A 20,934-nucleotide genomic window follows, 5' to 3' on the forward strand; every position below is an offset into this window, starting at 1 on the left:
GAGAGCTGATTTGTGTGAGGATGACAAGATTAAGCTCTGCAGTTCTGCATTGAAGAGGTATCTAAGACTAACCAGGCAAAATGAGTCTGAAAAGGACAGAGTGAATCTCATTTACCCACCGGAAGAAACTCAGCCACTTCCAACATTACCAGAACAGCCGCCACAGCCATCTCTGCAGGACACAGAGCGGTGTGAGTACCCGTTACAGGAAAAATGTGGAACTTTTGCTGAACAAAATGAAACAGCATCAGGACGTCTCAACCTGGCATGATCGCAGTACCTTTTTATACAAAGGGGTCCCTATTCCTGGTTCTAATATTTTAGACTTGGTGAAAGGAGCCTTGCAGCACTGAGCCCCTACTGAGAAGTGGAAACCTAAAGGCTGGGATGACTTTATGCATGCTATGGCTGAGGTGAATGTTCTGACCTCTGTGTTGGGGTCTACAACTGTTAAAGAGCAAATAGAAAAGTTGAAAGATTCTCTGGTTGTTAAGGATGAAACTGCTACTAGCCCCGACTCTGTTATGACAGCCCCTTTTGGGACTCAGAAGTCTCTGCTTACCAGTGCCCCTTCTAGCTCTTGGACATTAAACCCTAGAAGTAGGTTCAGGTTTGGTGACTGGCTCAATTTGTAAAATGAATAAAAACCCAGTGAAACAAGTAAAAACGTTTAAGTCTTTTTGTTTATTTTACAGTAAGGCAGGCATGTCTGCATGCACTGGTGACGGTTACAGGTTCTAAGTCCCCTTCCCACCTTTATAGTTTTTACAAACAGCTTTACCATTTGATCATTTTTATTATTGACATTGGAGTACGTCTTTAAAATATTTTCATAGTTTATTCCTTCAGTCCGGTTCAGTAGAAAAAACGCACAGTGTTGCCCGCAGGTCACAGCGCTGGGGTGTTGCAGTTGGCGTTGGTGAAATGTGTACTTCTCAGCTTGCTGCTCTAAAAACATCACTATGGAGCTAGGAAAGTCAGGGCTATCCGGCGGTCTTCCATAAGAATCAAAAAATTCGCCATACCTGGGAGATGGGAAGTAGAGGGCCAGTCAGTGTTCACCAGGCAGAGTGTGAGGGTGGGTATTTACAATTAATCCAAAAAGTCTTTTGGGGATTTGTGTCTGGGGTAGCAGGTCACAAGGGTAGACCCCTAGAAAGGCTGTATTTCCAGAGATCAAGTGGCGGAGTTGCAATGTGTCCATACTCACATATAATCAAAAAGCACATTCCTTGTGTGATTTACGTATTTCAATAAGGTTTTCAAAGATTGCATAGAGAATCATGTTGACGGTGTTGGGGAGGGGTTGTGGAAATCTAATTTCAGCTCTGAGGTTACCGTTCCTGATCAAAGAATAGTGCTCAGAGCACCCCTGATCAGGACTCAAGTCAAAACAACACAAAGTATACCATCGGTTAAACTCTTCTCGGATGATTAACAGCGACCTGTCTTTCATGCCTTTGCCTGTGGCCTGCACCATCTGCATATACTCTCTCACAAAAAGACCATACTCATAATCAGTCTGAAGAGGCTTTGCAGGAATCTGCTCACCATCACAATGCAAGGCGCAAAAATTGACATTGCAGTGTTGAAAATTGAATGGGTTTCTTTCATAATCCACACTAAAAGATGCATTGTTGACAAACCCAGTCTCTAATTGTTTAGGTAGCTGACCCAGAAATAGATTTTCCTGATTACATACAAGGCTACCTGCAGGAATGCTGTAAACCTTCATCCCCACTCGATCAATGGGGTATTTGGCATTGGAGGTGAGCAAAGCTTCTGCATGACCAAGGTGCACTCCTGGGGCTACTTTTACACATTTACAAAGAGAGAAGCCGCCAAAAGTTACACTTTGTAATTCTCATTGCCATCCTTCAGCACGCAAAAATCATTTCTGCTTCTTGTGAGTTTGACTTTCACATCAACGCCATTAATTATCTTGAAAACACAGATCACTATGCAGAGGCCCTAGCAGGTCCCATTTATGACTACCAGCCATGTGTCTTGCTCTCGCTTTGAAACTGGAGTTCCCAGTGGCTGTCAGTAGAGTACTCTCCATGAGGTCCAAGTCATCTTTGTAAAAACCACCAGCTGTAAATTGAGTACCCAGTGCATCACCACCAAAGTTCAGAATCAGTTCAATCATGGCCCGGTAAGAATAGCAATGATGGCTTTGTGTAATGAGCCGATCTCCCAAGGTAACATCCAGCTGATTAAACAGTGATGCTATGGGGTAGTTGGTCAGGGCCACCCTAGCCCTGTCATCAATATCCGATCTGTCAGCCTTTACAATCTTGCAACTCACATACAGCAGGGTGTTGTTTAAATCCATGTAATGCTCACCATGCCCTGTGATAAAAAAATTCCAGGGGATCATTGGGTGTCAGTGCTGATAAAGGTAGGATCTCGACATAGGTACTGTTTTCAATACTGGCCTGTGTAGGCACCAGTTGAAAAAGATCCAGTTCTGATTTAACACATTCCTCTGAAGCAGAATGAATAAATGCCATATTGTATTAGAATATGTCTTCCTTGTCACAGGGCTTCCTCTTCTGCACACGTCTCCTCTTGTTATGGTGGGGCTTTTTCACAAGTCTTCTCTTTTTAAACAGAATAGGAGGACCCAATGTGTAATTCTTCCTGGCTATTACAGTATCATCCCTGATCCATCCTGCCCCCTCTCAACAACACGGGATACAAGATGCTCCACAACATCTCTGGCAATGTTTTTGGCAGCAGATTTCACATGTGGCTTAATGATTTCTAATCCTCGCCTCAAAAAAGGCATTGCTTTTTGAAAAAGCCCATGGAACAGACCCCTTAAACCTGTCCCATACATAATGGGGGCTCCTCGGAAGCCTGAAGGCCGCCACCAGCTTGTGCCCTGTAGTAAGCCACGTAGTCTTGAGGGTTCCTGTGCTCCTTGATCACAACCATCCTTCACTTTTCCGAGGCCTAAAATGAAGTTTGGCAATCATCTTCCCATGATAAAAATGCATGTTTTTTTTATTGAAAAGTTTTAACATACATTTTATCTTTAACAGTCCCCCCCTCCCCCTCCCCTACCCCTCCCTCCCTGCCCCTCTCCCCCTCCCCCCCTGACTTCCCAGAGCTAAGTACAAGGTATAAAAACAAAAAAACCCAATCATAAACATCCATATGCTAACAACCATAAACTCTAAAATCTATCACTCTCTAGCTCATATAGGATAACTACAAACACTATTAATATTAAATATATAAAAAAAGAAAAAAGAAAAAAGAAAGGAAGACTTATTCAAATGCTACATGAAACTTTTTAGTCCCATATTTGTTCTGGATATACTCAATCCATTTTCTCCACTCCATAATATAACGTTCTTGCGAGTGATCTTTCAAATAAGCCAAAATCTTTGCCATCTCTGCCAGGTCCGAAACCTTTAAAGTCCATTCTTCTATAGTTGGCAGTTCCTCCTTCTTCCAATACTGACCTATTAAGAGTCTTGCTGCCGTAATTAAATTCAATATCAGCTTAGTGTCCACAACCGTAGCATCTGTAATTATACCCAACAAAAAAAGTTGCGGACAAAACTTTATCCTTTGCTTGAAAATCTTCTGCATGTTCCACCAGATTTTTATCCAAAAGACCTTAACCTTTTTACAAGTCCACCATATGTGAAAATATGTTGCATCTTCATCGCCACACCTCCAGCATTTGGGCTGATAATTCGGATACATACTTGCAAGCTTTTTACGATCTAGATGCCATCTATAAAACATTTTATAAAAGTTCTCTCTTAAGTTTTGAGCTTGTGTAAATTTTACGTTCCTCACCCAAATCTTTTCCCATGTGTCCATTGTAATAACTTCTTGGATGTTTTGGGCCCATTTTATCATACAATCTTTAACAAGTTCTGTTTCTGAGTCAATTTCTATCAATGCAAGATATATCCGTTTAATATGTGCTGGACCCTGATTTCTAATTTCCTTTATCAGATTTTCATCAGTCATTGTAAAACCAGTTTTCTGATCTTCTTTCCACCTGGCCCGTAACTGAAAATATTGAAACCAAGTTTGAACAATCTTCTCATCTCGCAAGAGGCTGTATGGTTTCAGACACCAGACATTTCTTTCCAAACTTAAAATCTCCTTATACGTAGTCACATCATGTTTAAAACCAACATTTATATTTTCTATTGCGTGTTTTGGGATTGCCCACAATGGTATCTTACAGTCTAACTTATGTCTATACTTCTTCCAAACTCTCAACAATGCCTGTCTTAAAATATGCACTCTAAACACATTATCTACCTTCTTATCACACAACAAATATGCATGCCAGCCAAACAACAAGTCGTGGCCCTCAAGATTTAATAATCTCTCTTGTGTCAAATTAATCCAATCACTTATTCCTGCTAATGCAGCAGCTTCATAATATAATTTAAGATTGGGCATTTTAAGACCACCTCTTTCACGAGTATCCTGCATAATCTTAAGTTTAACTCGTGGCCTTTTCCCTGCCCAAACAAATTTATTGATACCTCGCTGCCATTCCTCCAGATTAGAATCTTTCTTAAGAACCGGTATCATTTGAAATAAGAATAAAAATTTAGGCAGGACATTCATTTTCACTGCTGCGATTTGCCCCAACAAAGACAATTGCAATTTTTCCCAGCTCTCCATTTCTTTTTGAATTTTTCCCCATAATTTTTCATAATTATTTTTATATAACTTTGTGTTAGAGGGCGACAGAAGCACCCCCAAATATTTGACCCTTTTAACAATCTCAAATCCAGTTAATCCTTCTAAAAGAGCCTTTTGCGATACTGTCATATTTTTGGCCAAAATTTTAGTTTTTTGTGCATTAACTTTAAATCCAGAAACCTTCCCATATTGCATTATTATCTCCATCAAGTCCACAACAGAGGTCTCCGGCTGGGTCACTGTAACAACCAGATCGTCTGCGAACGCTCTCAATCTATAATCCTGATCTCTAATTTGTATACCCTTAATTCTTTCCGAGTTCCATATTTTTACCAATAATATCTCCAATGTTAACACAAATAACAAAGGCGATAACGGACACCCTTGCCTTGTGCCCTTCTCAATATTACATGCTTCTGTCAAGCTATTGTTAACTATTATTCGGGCACTTTGTTTTTGATATAATGCCCTAATTGGTTGCAAAAATTTATCCCCAAAATTCATTTTATCTAAAACTTTCATCAAAAATTTCCAGTTCAATTGATCAAAGGCTTTTTCAGCATCTAAAAAAATTAGCGCCGCAGGGATCTGGTTGTTCCTTTCCAAAAACTCTAACACATCAACTATATGCCTCACATTATTTTTCATTTGCCTACCACTAATAAACCCAGTTTGATCCCCATGAATCACCTGTTGCAGAACCCTCATCAATCTATTAGCCAACACCTTAGCAAATATCTTGTAATCTGTATTTAAAAGTGATATCGGTCTATAGTTTTTTACTTGAGTAGCATCTTGATCTTCCTTCGGAATCAAAGCGATAAAAGCAGTTCTCCAAGACGGAGGCACCTTTCCCCCTCTCTGAATTGTCTGGAACAGTTCCTTTAACGGTTTTATCAACTCTAATTGTAAATTTTTGTAATAAGCCGCAGTCAAACCATCCGTACCTGGCGCTTTGTCCACCTTCAATTCCTTAATTGCTATAAGAATTTCTTCTTCTGTTATCAATTGATTAATCCCCTCTTTTTGTGCTTGCGTAAGAACCGGGATGCTAGCATTATCCAAATATACATCAATGTCTTTTTCATTAATCTTCTCCTTAGCATATAATTTAGAATAAAAATCCAAAAAAGCTTCCTTAATAAGATCCTGTTGAAACACAACCCTTCCCTTATGCTCAATTTTATCTATATTAGAAGCCCTTTGCTTTTTCCTTAGTCTGTAAGCTAGCCATCTACGTGGCTTATTAGCATTGCCAAAAGTATTATGCCTGGCAAACCGCAAATTGGTTGCCACTTGGTCAGCCATTAGTTTGTCAAATTGTCCTCTTAATAGCTTAATAACCTCCTTAGTCTTCACATCCAATGGGTTCAAAATCAAAGCCTTTTCTTTTTCCTTAATTTCATTCTCCAATTCTTTCCTTCTGGCTTCCAAAGTACGTCTGTGTTTATTATTCATATATATCAACACCCCTCTCATATAAGCCTTGCTAGCATCCCAAACCATGTCCATAGAAGTATCCTTATTCATATTAATTTCAAAAAAATCCTTCATCCGCTGTTTACATTCTTCCACATTTCTCTGATTTCTAAACAAATTCTCATTTACACACCACGAGCGCCGATCTCTATTGTCCTTATTGATCTCTAACCAAACTGGACTATGGTCAGAAATAGCTCTTGCACAAATCTTTACCTTCTTAATCCTAGAAAAAAAGTCATTAGTCAGCAAAATAAAATCAATCCTGGAAAAAGATTGATGTCTATCAGAAAAAAAAGTATAATCCTTTTCATGCAGGTGTGTGTCACACCAAATATCTCGCAATTCCAAATCATCCTTCATTTCAAAAAAAGATTTAGGCAATCTGGCATGACTCGGAGCACGCTTAAAAGAACCAGCCTTATCCATCTGTACATCCAAAACACCATTCCAGTCCCCCATAAAAATAAACGATTTGTAATCCAACTGAGTAAGCTTTGTATGAAGTAAACTAAAAAAATCAGCTTGTTGTTGATTAGGAGCATACAGTCCAACTAAGTGTTTTTTTGCCTTCTAGCAACAAATCTATCATAACATATCTTCCATGCTTATCTGCTTCAATTAATTCCGCTGTTAAAGCACTTTTAACATAAACAACCACTCCATTTTTCTTATTCATTGCAGAAGCAACAAATTGCGTGCCCAACCTTGAGTTCGATAAATACTTTTGGTCCATAACCCTAATATGCGTTTCTTGCAAACATATAACATCAATCTTGAATTGTTTTAAATATTGAAAAACTTTCTTTCTCTTCTGTGGTGAATTTAGTCCATTAACATTCCAGGTTACAAATTTAGTTGCCATGCGTGGCATCCCGAAGCTGTTGGAGCACATCTTTAATAGCCCCTCTATCTCCTTTGGGCCGCGCTCCTCCCACTGCTTCACTGTAAGTACGCTGTGAAAGTTCCATAAACTTCTGCTGGTCTTGTTCTTTTATTTCTTTTGCTCGTTTTAAAGCTGCACGCGTCACCCTCTGCTCTCCAGCAACAGCCGACGAGGCTATAATTTGATCCCCTCCAGCACCATTCTCCTCTGTCTGTCCACCTTCGGCCTCTTGAGGTTTTCCTTCTCCAGATCCCTTTGCAGCTTCCAGAAGTGATAGACGGGTTGCTTTTAAAACATTATTGTAGAAATCACGCGCCTGTGTCACAGTAACCAGACGATATCTTTTACCTTCATGCATCACCACCAATCCGACAGGAATCTCCCATCTGAACTTTATATCACGTTGCTTAAGTTCCTGCACAAGAAATGCAAAATCCTTCCTTCTCCTTAAAATCTTTGGAGGAATTTCTTTTAAAACCAAAACTTCTTGGTCAGCAACCACAACTTTAGTATCATAAGCGGCTTGAATAACTTCATCTCTAGTTTCTCTCTTTGTAAAATAAACCACCACATCTCTAGGTAGCTTTCTCTGCCTAGCAATCCATGAGTTTACACGAAAAACTTTATCCATGCATCCCTTTATTTCAGATGCTGGCTGACCCAATACTGCTTCCAAAGCCTCAGAAATCAGCTGCTTTAGGTCTTCTTTAGTATTCTCTTTTAAGCCTCTGATTCTAATAGCATACTGCATCTGATGATACTGGACAAGACTCAATTCTCTGTCCATTTTATCCCTTAAATTTTCATTCTCCAGTACCTTTACTTCTAGTATAGCATTCTTTTGACTCAGGTCCTCCACTTTTTCGTCCAAACATTGCACACATTCAGCCACGCTTTCCACTGTAGACAAAATGTCTACCCTCATCGCACTGAACTTCTCTTCTATCCTCTCCTCCAGTTTCTCCAGTTTCTCCTCCACCTTTGCCAACTTATCACCCAGCATTTCTGATATTACCTGGGATTGTTTTTCAAGGGCATCTTGTAAGTCCTTCGATGTCAATGCGGCAGGAGGAAGCAAAGCTTGCAACGATGTCTGTTGCACCGGGGAAGTTCCTGCACTCCGAAGGGTTTTTGAGGGAGGTTTAGCCGCCATCTTTTTACTTTCACTTGTTGCGCACTTTCACTTTAAGTTTATAAAGTCCATTAAGCTAGAGAGTAAGAATAAAAGTCCTCTTCACCTTAACCTCCTGTACCGCTCTGCCTGCTCCTTTTTATTCCAGGGTCTTTCCTTCTGGCAGGGGTGGTCGCAAACGCCTGGCTCTGCTCCAAAAATCCCGGAGCAGAGACGCTGAACAGCTGGGAGCAACCCAGGCTACGGGGGAGTTCAATCCTTCAGCCGCCCAAGCTTTAAGCTCAGGCGGCCCCGGAGAACTCAACCCCTACCTGGGGCCTCACCCCTCCTCTTCTCCCGAGGAGGGGGCTTCAAATCCACCCGAACAGCTGATCGGCGCTGTTCCGGGTGAAAACAACTCAGCTGAGCAGCGGGCAGCCCGAAACGGCTGTCTTCGGTGCCGCGCCGCCACCGGAAGTCCCTCAAAAATGCATGTTTTTGTCCTGATAGCTTTTGATTTCTATGGTAATGGTATCAATGTGATGTTTGCTGACTGGTACATAATGTGGATGGTCATAGGTCATTGTGACGAAATCATTGTCTTGCCCTCGCACAGGCACACAGCACAGATAGTTGCCCACTATCTGGAGCTCTACAATGTCCGTGTAAATGTATAAGGTGCTGAATCCAGGGAACATACCTAATAGATGTCCAAGTTCTCTGCTAACTAGAATGGTATTTGGTTCATCTCCTTTAAGATTAATTGTTCAACCCACTGAATCATAATGTAGGGTTGTCTTAGGTCCGTCCTTGACGTTTGATATAAGCTTGTTCATATTTTCTAACAGATGTCAGATGCTGTTATAGTACCCACTTCTCAAAGAAAAATGCCATCTCTTTCTCTCATTAGCAATTTCAAAATATCCAGGTGAAGTTAATGTGTGCCAACTATGCGGATAGTGTATCTCTGTTAGCCCTACTTCCCATGATCCTGGAAGATCCAACGATCTTGCTAATTGAATAGTAAAACTAGATTTTTTGTTTTGGGGGAAAATTGCTGCTGATGCATTGCTGGGTAGGGTGATGTAAAACTCCTCCATATCAAAGATGTTGTACTTCAGTCTCCTTAACCCAACTGTTGAACTTCTCTGGCCAGCCAGTCCATTTGACTAGAAACAATCTGTGTCTCCCCCACCCTCTTTTTTGGATAATTTTCTCTATTCTGTATATGCGCTGTTGGTCAGCAGGAACCTTTTGGAGCTCCTCAAAGTAAAAAGCCCCCTTTACAGGGTCACCCGTGTAATCATTTAATCTATACACAACTCTTTCCCCCTTTGTCTCCAGTTCTTTGATGAAGAATATCTCATCTGTATAGGTTTGCTGATAGCCCTTTTCAAACTTACCCCTGAGTCTGGATACTCTGACATGATCTCCCACCTTAAGACATTTTTTTCTTTCCTTTACTTTTTAAAGCTACCCCATAAAGCCTCAACCACACATCCCTTTTGTTAGACAAATTTATGGTATTAGGAGCAGTCCCGATGCTACAATGGTAAATGCTATTGTACCCATATCTGCCAAAATGTCTACATACCGGTTTGTATTTCTAGTTGTGAAATATCTCCAGAGTTTGTTTTTTAAGGTTCTATTAAACCTCTCTATAACGGCTGCTTTAGTTTCACTATGAGTGACAAAATGATGAATGCCATAACATGCTAAAAGTTTCTTCAGAGGGACTTTCAAGAACTCTTTACTTGCATCTGTCTGTATTTTTCGGGGTGCGCGTCCTGTTTCAAAGATATTCTGGAAGGCAGCTGTAACTTCCCTCCCTGTTTTATCAGATAAAGGGGAGGCCCAGGCCTATTTACATAACACATGGATAACTGTTATGATGTACTTTTTTCCATGGTTCTCCTTAGAAAACTTGGAGACATCTATGAGATCAGCCTGCTATTGATGATCTAAGCCAGACACTACTGTTTTATTTCTAGGAAAATTAATTCTTGCAGGCTTATGAAGTGTATAAGCATCTTGCCCTGACAGCCACATTTTGACTTGTTTCATGGTGAGGTTTTTATCATGTTTTCTAGCTTCCTGAAAAAGGCTATTCACACCTCCATAACTACTTACACATCCTGGTGTATAATAAATATGGCTTAGAAACTTTTCATGCATCATTATACTGAAAGAAAAGTGACAAATGATCAAGCGTTGACATTAACACAGTCTTTTATTGGTTATACAGAGTTCAGAGGGGTGGCATGTCTCCACCATCAGAAAAATACCCCTCATCACCACTATCAGAATCAGAAGATAAACCCCCATAACATGCTATTTTACAATACGGTGACCCACCTGTACCCCCCCCAATCCATGTCCGCAGTCACAAGCAAGCCAGTCTTTAACTCACAGGGTTGGTAGCATGGTCTCTGGGATAACTCAGAACCCCAGTTATAGTCTAGATCAGAAAAATCTGCAGAAGCTTTGTGACTGCTGCAATTACCACAGGAATATAAAATCGGGGTGTCTTTTTTGCTGTCTAGGCATTATTAATTTGGAGTTTGCAAAATATAAAGCACATCCTGCTAGTGTCATATCAGCGCCAGCAGCATTTACATTAACATAAATAAAAACATATTTTACTTACCATTGCAGGGAGATAATGTAGCATCATTCATCATTTCACAGGTTGTATGGTAAGTACTCTGCACCTCACCATTAAAGTTACAACACACCATGCTACAGCCGGGCAAAACGGGTCTGAATAAAAAAATTTCTTTATCATAACCCCTGCAACAGATTTTGTCGCATTATTCCTGTGTACTGGCACGTTCACAAACAGAATTTTGTTTCTTGTTCATCTACTGAAGCTAAATATGCTTGTGTGTCAGATGCATGTAATTCTCTAACATGGTTTGATGCTCTAGTCACAGATATCTGGACACAGCTGATTTGACTGATCACTGTGATGGAAGATAATGAATCTGTGGTTTACATATCTGAAACACGATTTACAGGTTCTAGGTCTAGACACATTGACATCCGTTATCAAAATATAAGACAAGTAGTTAAACAAAGTTTTGTAAAATTGCAGTATGTGCCTACACATGATCAGATTGCTGATATGCTGAACAAGCCACATCCTGGGCCCAGCACGAGTATCTGCGTAAGAAAATGTGTCTTATCTGAGTTCTGCCTTACTGACAAAAGAAGGGGTTGTCACTGCGTTTTTTTAGTGTTTGTCAGTAAGCTCGATGCAGTCTGTTTTTTTCAAGCTGTATTGTTATCTTATCATTGTAACCATGGTGAGTGTCACATGTTCAGCCATGTTTTTTGTTTGGTTTTATATTTATTACTGTGTGCACATGTCCAAAAACAAAAGTTACTTTTTCCTTTCCTTTTCTTTGTGCTGTCCGGTGAGATAGACATGTAGTCATGAGTCTTTCTTTGCTTTTACAAGTTTATTTGTAATTAAAAGTTTTATAGTAGAATATATGCTTCGGGGTTTCTTTATTTTTACCTGATATTCACCATGCATCAAATGAACCACGGTTCATCGCCCTCTGATAGGGAGTTTTTGATTTACTCCCTGACATTGTGCCTGTCCAGAATCACGGGGTATGACATGCCCAGGCATGTCCCGAACAAGGCCTAACCCCCTTTTCTACTATTAGGCACAAACATGCGTGCCTGGATCCACAGCCCTAACATGCCTGAACAAGTCTACTTCCCACCTGGCTGGTTGCCTCTTGTGAGCATTTTAATTCCTGTTAATATTCCTTGTGTTTTTGCTGTAGGGGGTGCAGAATAAATTTTATTAAGGCTGTGCTTCGTACGGTTACATGTACATGTGGATTTGAGGGCTCAATTGACAAAATATGTGTGTTTAGACTTTTACAAAGGTAAAAACCAGCTGCGGGTTTAAAATGTTTTTTCCCCCACCCTGCATTCGAGAAAATGATTTTAAAACCTCCTAGAAATAAATACCTTTTAGAAAAAAGGGGGTTAAATGCAAGCCCTGGCCGCCTTTTAGGGCCTCCTTTTTCCCCTGCTTTTGAGGCACTGATTTTTAAAACTCCACAAAAATTAAAAGCATCATTACGCTAGAATGATTAGAAATAAAAAGCATTTTTATTATTATTATTATTTCACAGCTCCCCAAAGTAGGGCTTGTTTCCCAAAAACACAGGACTCTGTTAATTATTTACTTTATTTAACTTATCCTGTTTGTTTTGAATGTCCATAGAATCAGTCTAGGGTTAAGCTAATCATGTACCCAGAGGCTTGACTGCCTTGACTTATTGATGGGGGATAGCTTCAAGACGCCTTGTCTGAAAATAGGGTTGCTAGGGTTACTCTTGCTTATCTTGACAGGCTTAGGCCAACACGCCACCTCTGCTCGCTTTATCTGAAAATAGGGCAGTTACTTCCGCATAGGGCCATGATCTGCCTATGTAATCAAAACCACGTGGGTTTGTTTACTTTGATGACATCACTGATGAAAAGTGCTGATAATTTTCATTTAAAAAAGGTATACACTATAACTACTTACCTCTATTCAGAGTTGAAACCTCTCTCAGGCTGCCTTGACTTGGTGTCTGATGTTTTGTCTTCTGCCTTTTTGCCACAACCTCTTTTCCAAACTGATTCTGCCCACCCTGGTCCCAATGTTCACCACCTGAATGATTGCCAGGGTTGATTCAGCTAACCTGGCTGGCTAGACCAGGTGTCACCTTCTCACCACTCCATGTCCATCTTCCTGAAGGTGCATGCTTAGTGAAGGAGGACAACCAACCCAGACAGAAGTGTACAAATCTTCAGTCAAGGGTATATGATAGTTGCATTCCCCTGCTAGACCCTTCAAACAAGCTGCATCTTCCTTTGCCACTCAACTCTATCAATTGTCTTCTATGAGAAAGTCTTTCTACTGTCAGTTTTTGCTTATCAGCTGACTGTAACAAATGGATTCTTGTCTGCCTCAATGGAATCACACAGAAGTATGGCCTCCTATAGCCTGTCACATCAATATTACTAACACTACTCTCACCAAGATTTTCCTGGTTCACTTCCCAGTGGAAAGAGTTCCTTTTGATTGGAAAGGTTGGAGGGTTCTGAAGATTAGAATGGATATTCAGTTTAGTGGTCTTTTCTAAAGTTTGCAAAAGTCTTCAAAGGTTTGTCAAAGGCTTAAGAGTTTTTTTTTTCAAAATAAATCCTTCCTCCTACATGGATTGCATTTCCAATTCCACGAAGGACAAAGTGGGCATTCATTTATTCTCCTTTTGATATTTTAGGCATGGCAGCTACAACTGAGAGGCGTGTCAAGGCTGGTCCTGGTACCACAGGTGGACTGCCTATAAATGAAACCACATTTGCTACCTTATTACAGCAGCAAGGTTACACTACAGGCATAATAGGTAATGTGAGTTTTTCTCTATGTGTGTTCATAATGACTGGTTTCAGGGTTCAACCTCAATTCAGATTTAAATTCCTTTCCCCAAGTTTTTCAGATGAAAGAATAACATTTTAGGATGGAATAAGCTATATTTCTTTGGATCATTACAGATTTTACTCTTCATATTTGAAAGTATAAAACCTATATTTCCTATTCCAAACAAAAAAGTATACATATTTTAGGTTGATCTGTCCTGACAAAGTAACATACATTTTATTGATCCCAAAGCAAAATGCATAACAGTAGCTACTTAATAAAGGCATAATATTTTATAATCTCGTCTCTTCAGCAATAAAATTGTAACTGAATACAATATAGTTTATTTCACAGTATGCAGATTGCTGCAAAAAACAGCTCTAATGCTAGGTTGCTTCTGCTTCCATATGTTCCAAGAGTTTTCAAAAGTTGAAAAGTCAGGATTTATGGTTTCCCTCTTTAATTCATTTATAACTAGGCACAAAACTGGGGATGTTTTCCTTGGGGAAAATTCCCATGGAACTCAGTAAAATTTCTACCTGTGTCTGAATTGATTTTCATTAGGCTGGACAGCATGAATCCCTCTTAAGGTTGCTGACTTGGGTTGCCATAGCATCATTCAGAATTGGCTCTATTAGCTGTAAATGACAGGAATGGTATTTCTACAAATGTTCTTCACTTCACTATATTATTTTTTTCCACTTTTGAGCATGTGTCCTTTCTAGTAAATGGTTATTAAATTGATTATTATTTTTATACATAAATGTTGAATCTATTTTTGCTATTAACAATAATTTCTGTGTTTGTATTTTCAGGAAAATGGCATCAGGGTTTGAACTGTGAATCTCACAATGATCATTGCCACCATCCCTTAAATAATGGCTTTGATTATTTCTATGGTGATCCTTTCACTCTTGTGAATGATTGTCTGAGTTGGGAATATTCAGAGCTTGAACCAGGAAATAATAATCCATATTACGTTAAAATAGTTGACATTTTGCTCTTTACTCTTCTGGTTGGAAAGATTATTGGTTTGATTTCTTTGAAATGGAAAATAATTTTCATCATTATATTGTGTGGCATTCTCTATGTTACCTATACTTTTGTGCATTATTTATTTCTGAAATCCTGGAACTGTCTGATGTTCAGAAACCATGAAATCGTTCAACAACCACTGAAATTAGAGGATGTGGCTTTTAGGATAGTGAGGGAAGCTGTCTCATTTATTGAAAGGTAACTAATATCCAACTTCAGTAGAATATTCCCACAATATTGAACATGTGTTTGATTCCATCTATCCACCCATTCATTTGTTTGTTTGTTCATTCATTTATTCGTTCATTCAATATATATGTCTGCCTATCTCAAAAAAGTGATTTTCTATAAGAAACAATCATAGAATCAGTTAAGAAAATGCAATCATAACTTACAATCACATATTAAAGATTAAAGTCTTTAATATGTGATTGTAAGTAGCAGGTGAGAAAAATATCACAATCCATTGATGTTAAATATCACCAGAAATATGACCCTTCACACCCTTGGGACTCTGGGCCCAGGCACATAACCAGGTCTCCAAGGCCTTACAAAAGGCCTGTAAAGCCAGGACCATCCTACTCTCTGAAGGGAGGATGTTTCAAAGGGTAGACACAATTGCAAAAAAACCCACATCTCCTGGTCCCTGCCAGCTGATATTCCTTGAGTAATCTCTCAAGCCACAAAGGGCTTTAAAGGTGATAACCAGCACCTTGGATTTCACCAGAAACATACTGACAACTCACAAACCAGTGGGACTACATGTGCTGAGAAACTGACACCATTTACTACCCCTACAGCTGCATTCTGTAACAGCAGAAGCTTTCAAATGCTCTTCAAGGGCAGCCCATGTAGAGCACATTGCAGTAATTTAGACAAGAGATCTCAATGGCATGAATGACAGTGAACCGAGCCACTGTTGATGTTATTTTCTGTGTCAATGTGGAAGAAAATTCAAAATGTGCCCTATAGATGAATCTGTAGATATCTTGCCACAAGTAACGTACCCCTTGTATTTCAACTCAGGATCAGAAATATCCACATTAACTAATCTATACTACCCAATGTGTCTAATGTTGTCTTAGCAATTATTCTTTAAAAAATGATACTGCTACCCAACATAATAATGGAACCAGTGGTCTTAGGTTCTCTGGTTTGTTTTTATGCATTAACACATATGGATCATCTTGTTTGATTTCTGTGCACAATCTTAACAGGGTTGGCAACAAAATAAGATGTTTAAAATAGCTCCATGAATAATATTAATGAAAGCAAATATACATGTGCTAGGATACTGTTGCAGGATCCAATCTGAGGCAGTCAGCGGAACCAGAGGTTTATTATTCCAAGCTCTCATGCTAGAGCCCAAACTGAGTCTGAAAGCTTGGAAGAATAAACCTCTGGTACTGGTTACTGACTCAGACTGGATCCTGCAATAATATTAATAACCACAAAAACATTATACTAACAATGCCATACTTTTCAAGCAGCAGCACCCATCAAACCACTATAGTCTTCATTTTTGCATGTTCCTGAAAGCCTAACATTTCTTGAAAACTGAACATTGATAAGACAGAGAGTATATTCTGTATATAGATTTCTCTAGACCCAGACTTTGCTATGGGGAAATTAGTTTTGCTATAATATTAAGGATCAGAATGCTTTACAAATATATTGGTACATTTCAGCCAAAGATGTTCTTATGACCAGAGATATTTATCTATATCTATAACAAGGGTTCGTTTGAATTTGAAATATGGCTTTATCTTGCACTTTCCATGGAAAAAAGAGATGGAAAATCTATAATCTTTATCCATGTACATGTAGTCATAAGTTATGCATTACACAAATTTAATTTAAACCAGAATCCGCAACAAGGATAATTAATGCTTAGTCTAAGTTTATTTTATTTATTTTTTATTTTAATTCCATTTATAACCCGCCCTTCTCCGAAGACTCAGGGCGGCTTACAAACTTAGCAGTAGCCTTCATTCTATGTTACTAGTTACTAGTTACTAGTTACTAGTTCCGCCCCCCAGCAAGGGTTGTATGGTGACTCAGCAGTTAAGATGCTGGGCTTGTTGGCTAGAAAGCCAACAGCCCAGGTTCAAGACCTGAGCACCAGACAACAAGATGAATTCCTGTCCTTGCCCAGCTCCTGCCAATCTATGTGTGTGAAAGCATGCACTTTTGAGTAGATAAATAGGTACCACTTTGGAGCAAAAGTAACAACACTCTGTGATGTCATGCTGGGTATATAACCACAGAAATGTCTTTGGACAGTGCTGGTTCAGTGGCCTTAAAATTGAGATGAACACTGCCTCCTATGGTTGGCAACAACTAACGGAGTAAAATTCACAGGTATTCCTTTTTTACCACAGCAAAGGAGTAAAAAAATTAAAAAGGAGCATACTGTTAGGCAGACAGGACACTCTTTCTCCATGCTTTTGCTTGGGATCTGCCCTCTAAAACCCCTTCTAAGTGGAGGTGCAACATCCTAGCAACCAAAACATTTGTACGGAGGAAATGCTTTTTCACTGCTGCTTTTCTTTCATCCTTTGTCTCTTTGTTTCCCTATCTAGTTTTCAGCCTACAGCAATATAGCCCTCCATTAGAGAAGAGCAAATACAGTCTGATATCATATAATAGTGTCACCCTTTAATTCCACTTGGCTAAATGACATACAGGTAGTCCTTGACTTAAAACCATTTATTCAGCAACCATTCAAAGTTACAATGGCACTGAAAAAAAGTGACTTATGACCAATTTTTACATTTATGACCATGGTAGCATCCCTATAGTCATATGATCAAAATTCATATACTTGGCAATTGGCTCATATTTATGGTGGTTGCAGTATCCCAGGATCATGTGATCACCTTTTGTGAGAAGCAAAGTCAATGGGAAAGCAAGATTAACTTAACAATCATGTTATTAACTTAACAACTGCAGTGATTCACTTACCAACTATGGCAAGAAAGGTGGGGCAAAATTCACTTAACAACTGTCTTGATTAGCAATGAAAATTTTGGGTTCAGTTTGTCGTAAGTTGGGGACCACCTGTAGTTTTAATGAGAACACCGAGTTGATTTATTTTATCTTTGTTTTTCCCAGAAACAAAAACAGACCATTCCTCCTTTTTGTTTCATTCTTACATGTCCACACACCATGTTATAGCACCAGTCTGTTCCATGGAACAAGCAAACATGGCTTATATGGAGACAATGTTGAAGAAATGGATTGGATGGTTGGTGAGTAATTAAAATTGTTAACTTTCCTGGAACCCTTTTCTTTTTATTGATCTTCAACATCTTTACCATATTCATTTGTTTTTAGTTTTATACCTTATCTGCCAATAATTAGGGACAAAATATATAATTCCTCTTGTATACATACTTTTTAAGACAAAAATTTTTTGTATAGTGTTTCGTATATCAAGTTATTTCCTGTCAAGGAAAGAAAGAGAAATATAACTAAATCTAGTTTTTGCAGAACAAGTAAGAGGAGAAATACCAGGAAATGTTAGAAGCTGGATGCTTCATATTCTTTGGTCTATTGATATCACATTGTATGTTTCATTTATCAAACTTAAGAAGGAAACATGATGAGACTACATATAAGCAAATCTTAAGTTTAGAAAGGAATGTATGGCAATTAAAGCCATAAAATATTCTAAAAGAAGAAAAGATTGTACAAACTTGGTTCCAGTAAGGGCAGTTACAGGCAAGATGGAAAGAGGATCAGAAAGTTGGTTTTTCGATGATTGATGAAAATTTGGTAAAACAAATTAGAGATCAAGGTCAAGCACATATAAAAAGTATATATAATGCATTGATAGAAATCGACTCAGAAATGGAACTTGTTAAAGATTGTATGATAAAGTGGGCCCAGAATTTTCAAGAGGTTATAACAATGGATACTTGGGAAAAGATTTCGGTTAGAAATGTAAAATTTACACAGGCCCAAAATTTAAGAGAGAATTTTTATAAAATGTTTTATAGGTGGCATTTAGACCCTAAAAAATTAGCAAGTATGTATCCGAACTGTCAGCCCAAATGCTGGAGGTGTGGTTGCGAGGATGCAACGTATTTTCATATATGGTGGACTTGTAAAAAAGTTAAAGCTTTTTGGTTTAAAATCTGGTGGAATATGCAAAAGATATTTAAGAAAAGGATAAAGTTTTCTCCACAGTTGTTTTTGTTGGGTATTATTACAGATGCTACTGTTATAGACACTAAATTGATGTTGAATCTAATCACGGCAGCAAGACTTTTAGTAGTGCAATATTTGGAAGAAGGAGGAACTGCCGACTATAGAAGAGTGGACTTTGAAAGTTGGAAATGTTACAAGAAAATGAAAAATTAAAACAAGCTAATCAAAATCTAGAGTGAGCAGTTGCGATTCTGAAAATGGACAAGGCAGAACACTATTTGAGATGTCAAAATATCCCAGAGGAGAGAGAAGAAAACATAGCAGTTGTGATCATTGAGTTTCTGGCAGAAACTTTGAAAGCAGACAGAGCAGAGATACAAATGGAGATAGACGAAATATTTCAAATGAACTCAAGCTACACAAGAAAAAATAAACTACCAAGAGTACATGTAAGATTCATAAAGAAAACAACAAGAGATGAAGTACTGAGAAAAGTGAGAGATGAGCCATTACAATATAAAAATAAAGAAATCGTGGTTTTAAAACAGATACCTAAGAGAGTAAGAGACATTCGAAGATACTACCATTTCTTAACTACAAAGCTGATTGCAAAAGGCATAAACTTTTGGTAGTTAATGCCGGAAGGCTTCTTAATAAACTGGAATAACACAAGGTATCGACTGGATCCAATCTGGAAAGCAGAGGACTTCAAAGCAAGAAATCGAGTAATTCTAGATGAAGGAGTGCAACAATGACAAGAGGAGAGCAAGGAACAGAAACAAATAGAAGAGACAGTCCAAGGAGCAATTATACAAATAGGAGAACAGAAAGAGAAAGATGAACGAGAGGGTGAAGGTGAAGGAACTGCCAGAGAACAGAGGATTATGAGATTGACTAGACCTAAATATAAATAATGGAAATGGAAATGGAGAAAGAAAATGGAATTTTCTCAGTGAACGTAAATGGACTAAACTCTCCATCAAAAAGAAACAAAATGTTCAGGAAAGTACAGAAATTGAATATAGATATAATTTGTTTGCAAGAGACACATATAAAAAAACAACATAAATTATTGGAATATTCAAAACTTGGGAAACTTTATTATGCATCAGCACATCAGAAAAAAGAGACAATAAATTTATTGTCAAAGAGACAATAAATTCTAAAATGGTGTACTCAGATGAAGAAGCAAGAATTGTAATGGTAGAAATACTGTATATCTACACCAAAAACAAACATTGTTAGTAGCAATTTATGCAGCAAACAATAATTAAGAAGAATTCTATCAAAGCCTACATAGAAAAATAATAGAAATGCAGTACCAAAATATTTGTCTAGTAGGAGACTTTAATGTGATAGTAGATGGAACAATTGATTATAAAAGTAGTAAAACAGGGAAAACTGGAAGAAGATTACCTAGGACGTTTTTTGATATGACAGATGAAATTGGAATACAAGATGTTTGGAGGGAAATTAATCCAGAAAAATTACAATACATTTTTTATTCAAACAGGCAAAAATCCTGGTCAAGAATTGATATGATTTGGATGACATCTGAATTGAGGATGAATATACAGGAAATTGAGATAAAAATAGGTACATGGGCAGACCATAAAAGTGACATGGAGAGGAATACAAAAAAGACTAAGATGGACTTTAAATCAATCTATATTAAAAGAAAGAGAGAAAAGAAATGAGCTCTTCTTTAAAGAAAATAAAAAAGATACAACATTACAAAATGTATGGGATACAGATAAAGCATACTTTAGAGGCATAGCCGTAACATATATGGCAAAGAAAAATAAACAGAGAAGACAGCAGTACATAGTACTAAAAGAAAAATTTGGAAAATTAAAATCAGAATTACAAAAAAAATCTACAGAAAAAGACTTTGAAAAGAGAAATGGAAATAATAAAACATAAACTAAACTTGTTGGACTCAGAAAAAGTGGCAGAGCAGATAAAGAGAGCAAAACAGATTTTTTTTTTTGAAAAATGCAAATAAACCAGGAAGGTGGTTAGCTTATAAACTTAAAAAGCAGAAAGAGAAGAAAATGATATACCATTTAGTAGATGAAAAAGGCTGTCTACAATTTAAAAATGAAGAAATAAAAAAGATAATTAAGGAATACTACAAGGAACTGTATGATAAAG

At 38.2% G+C, this 20,934-nt stretch overlaps 1 protein-coding gene across 1 annotated transcript in view; it reads left to right on the forward strand.

The window, feature by feature from the left end:
- LOC310640342 (arylsulfatase H-like) overlaps positions 1-20,934 on the forward strand; it is a gene marked incomplete at both ends in the record, with an annotated part of 123,965 nt that overhangs the window by 45,911 nt on the left and 57,120 nt on the right. Inside the window, 3 exons of the mRNA XM_083362556.1 lie at positions 13,457-13,579; positions 14,409-14,826; positions 17,743-17,879. Coding sequence (XP_083218682.1) covers positions 13,457-13,579; positions 14,409-14,826; positions 17,743-17,879 — 678 coding nt within the window. The remainder of the gene's footprint in view (positions 1-13,456; positions 13,580-14,408; positions 14,827-17,742; positions 17,880-20,934) is intronic.

This window comes from Vipera ursinii (genome assembly GCF_947247035.1).
Source record: "Vipera ursinii genome assembly, chromosome: 4".
Taxonomy (NCBI): Eukaryota; Metazoa; Chordata; class Lepidosauria; order Squamata; family Viperidae; genus Vipera; species Vipera ursinii.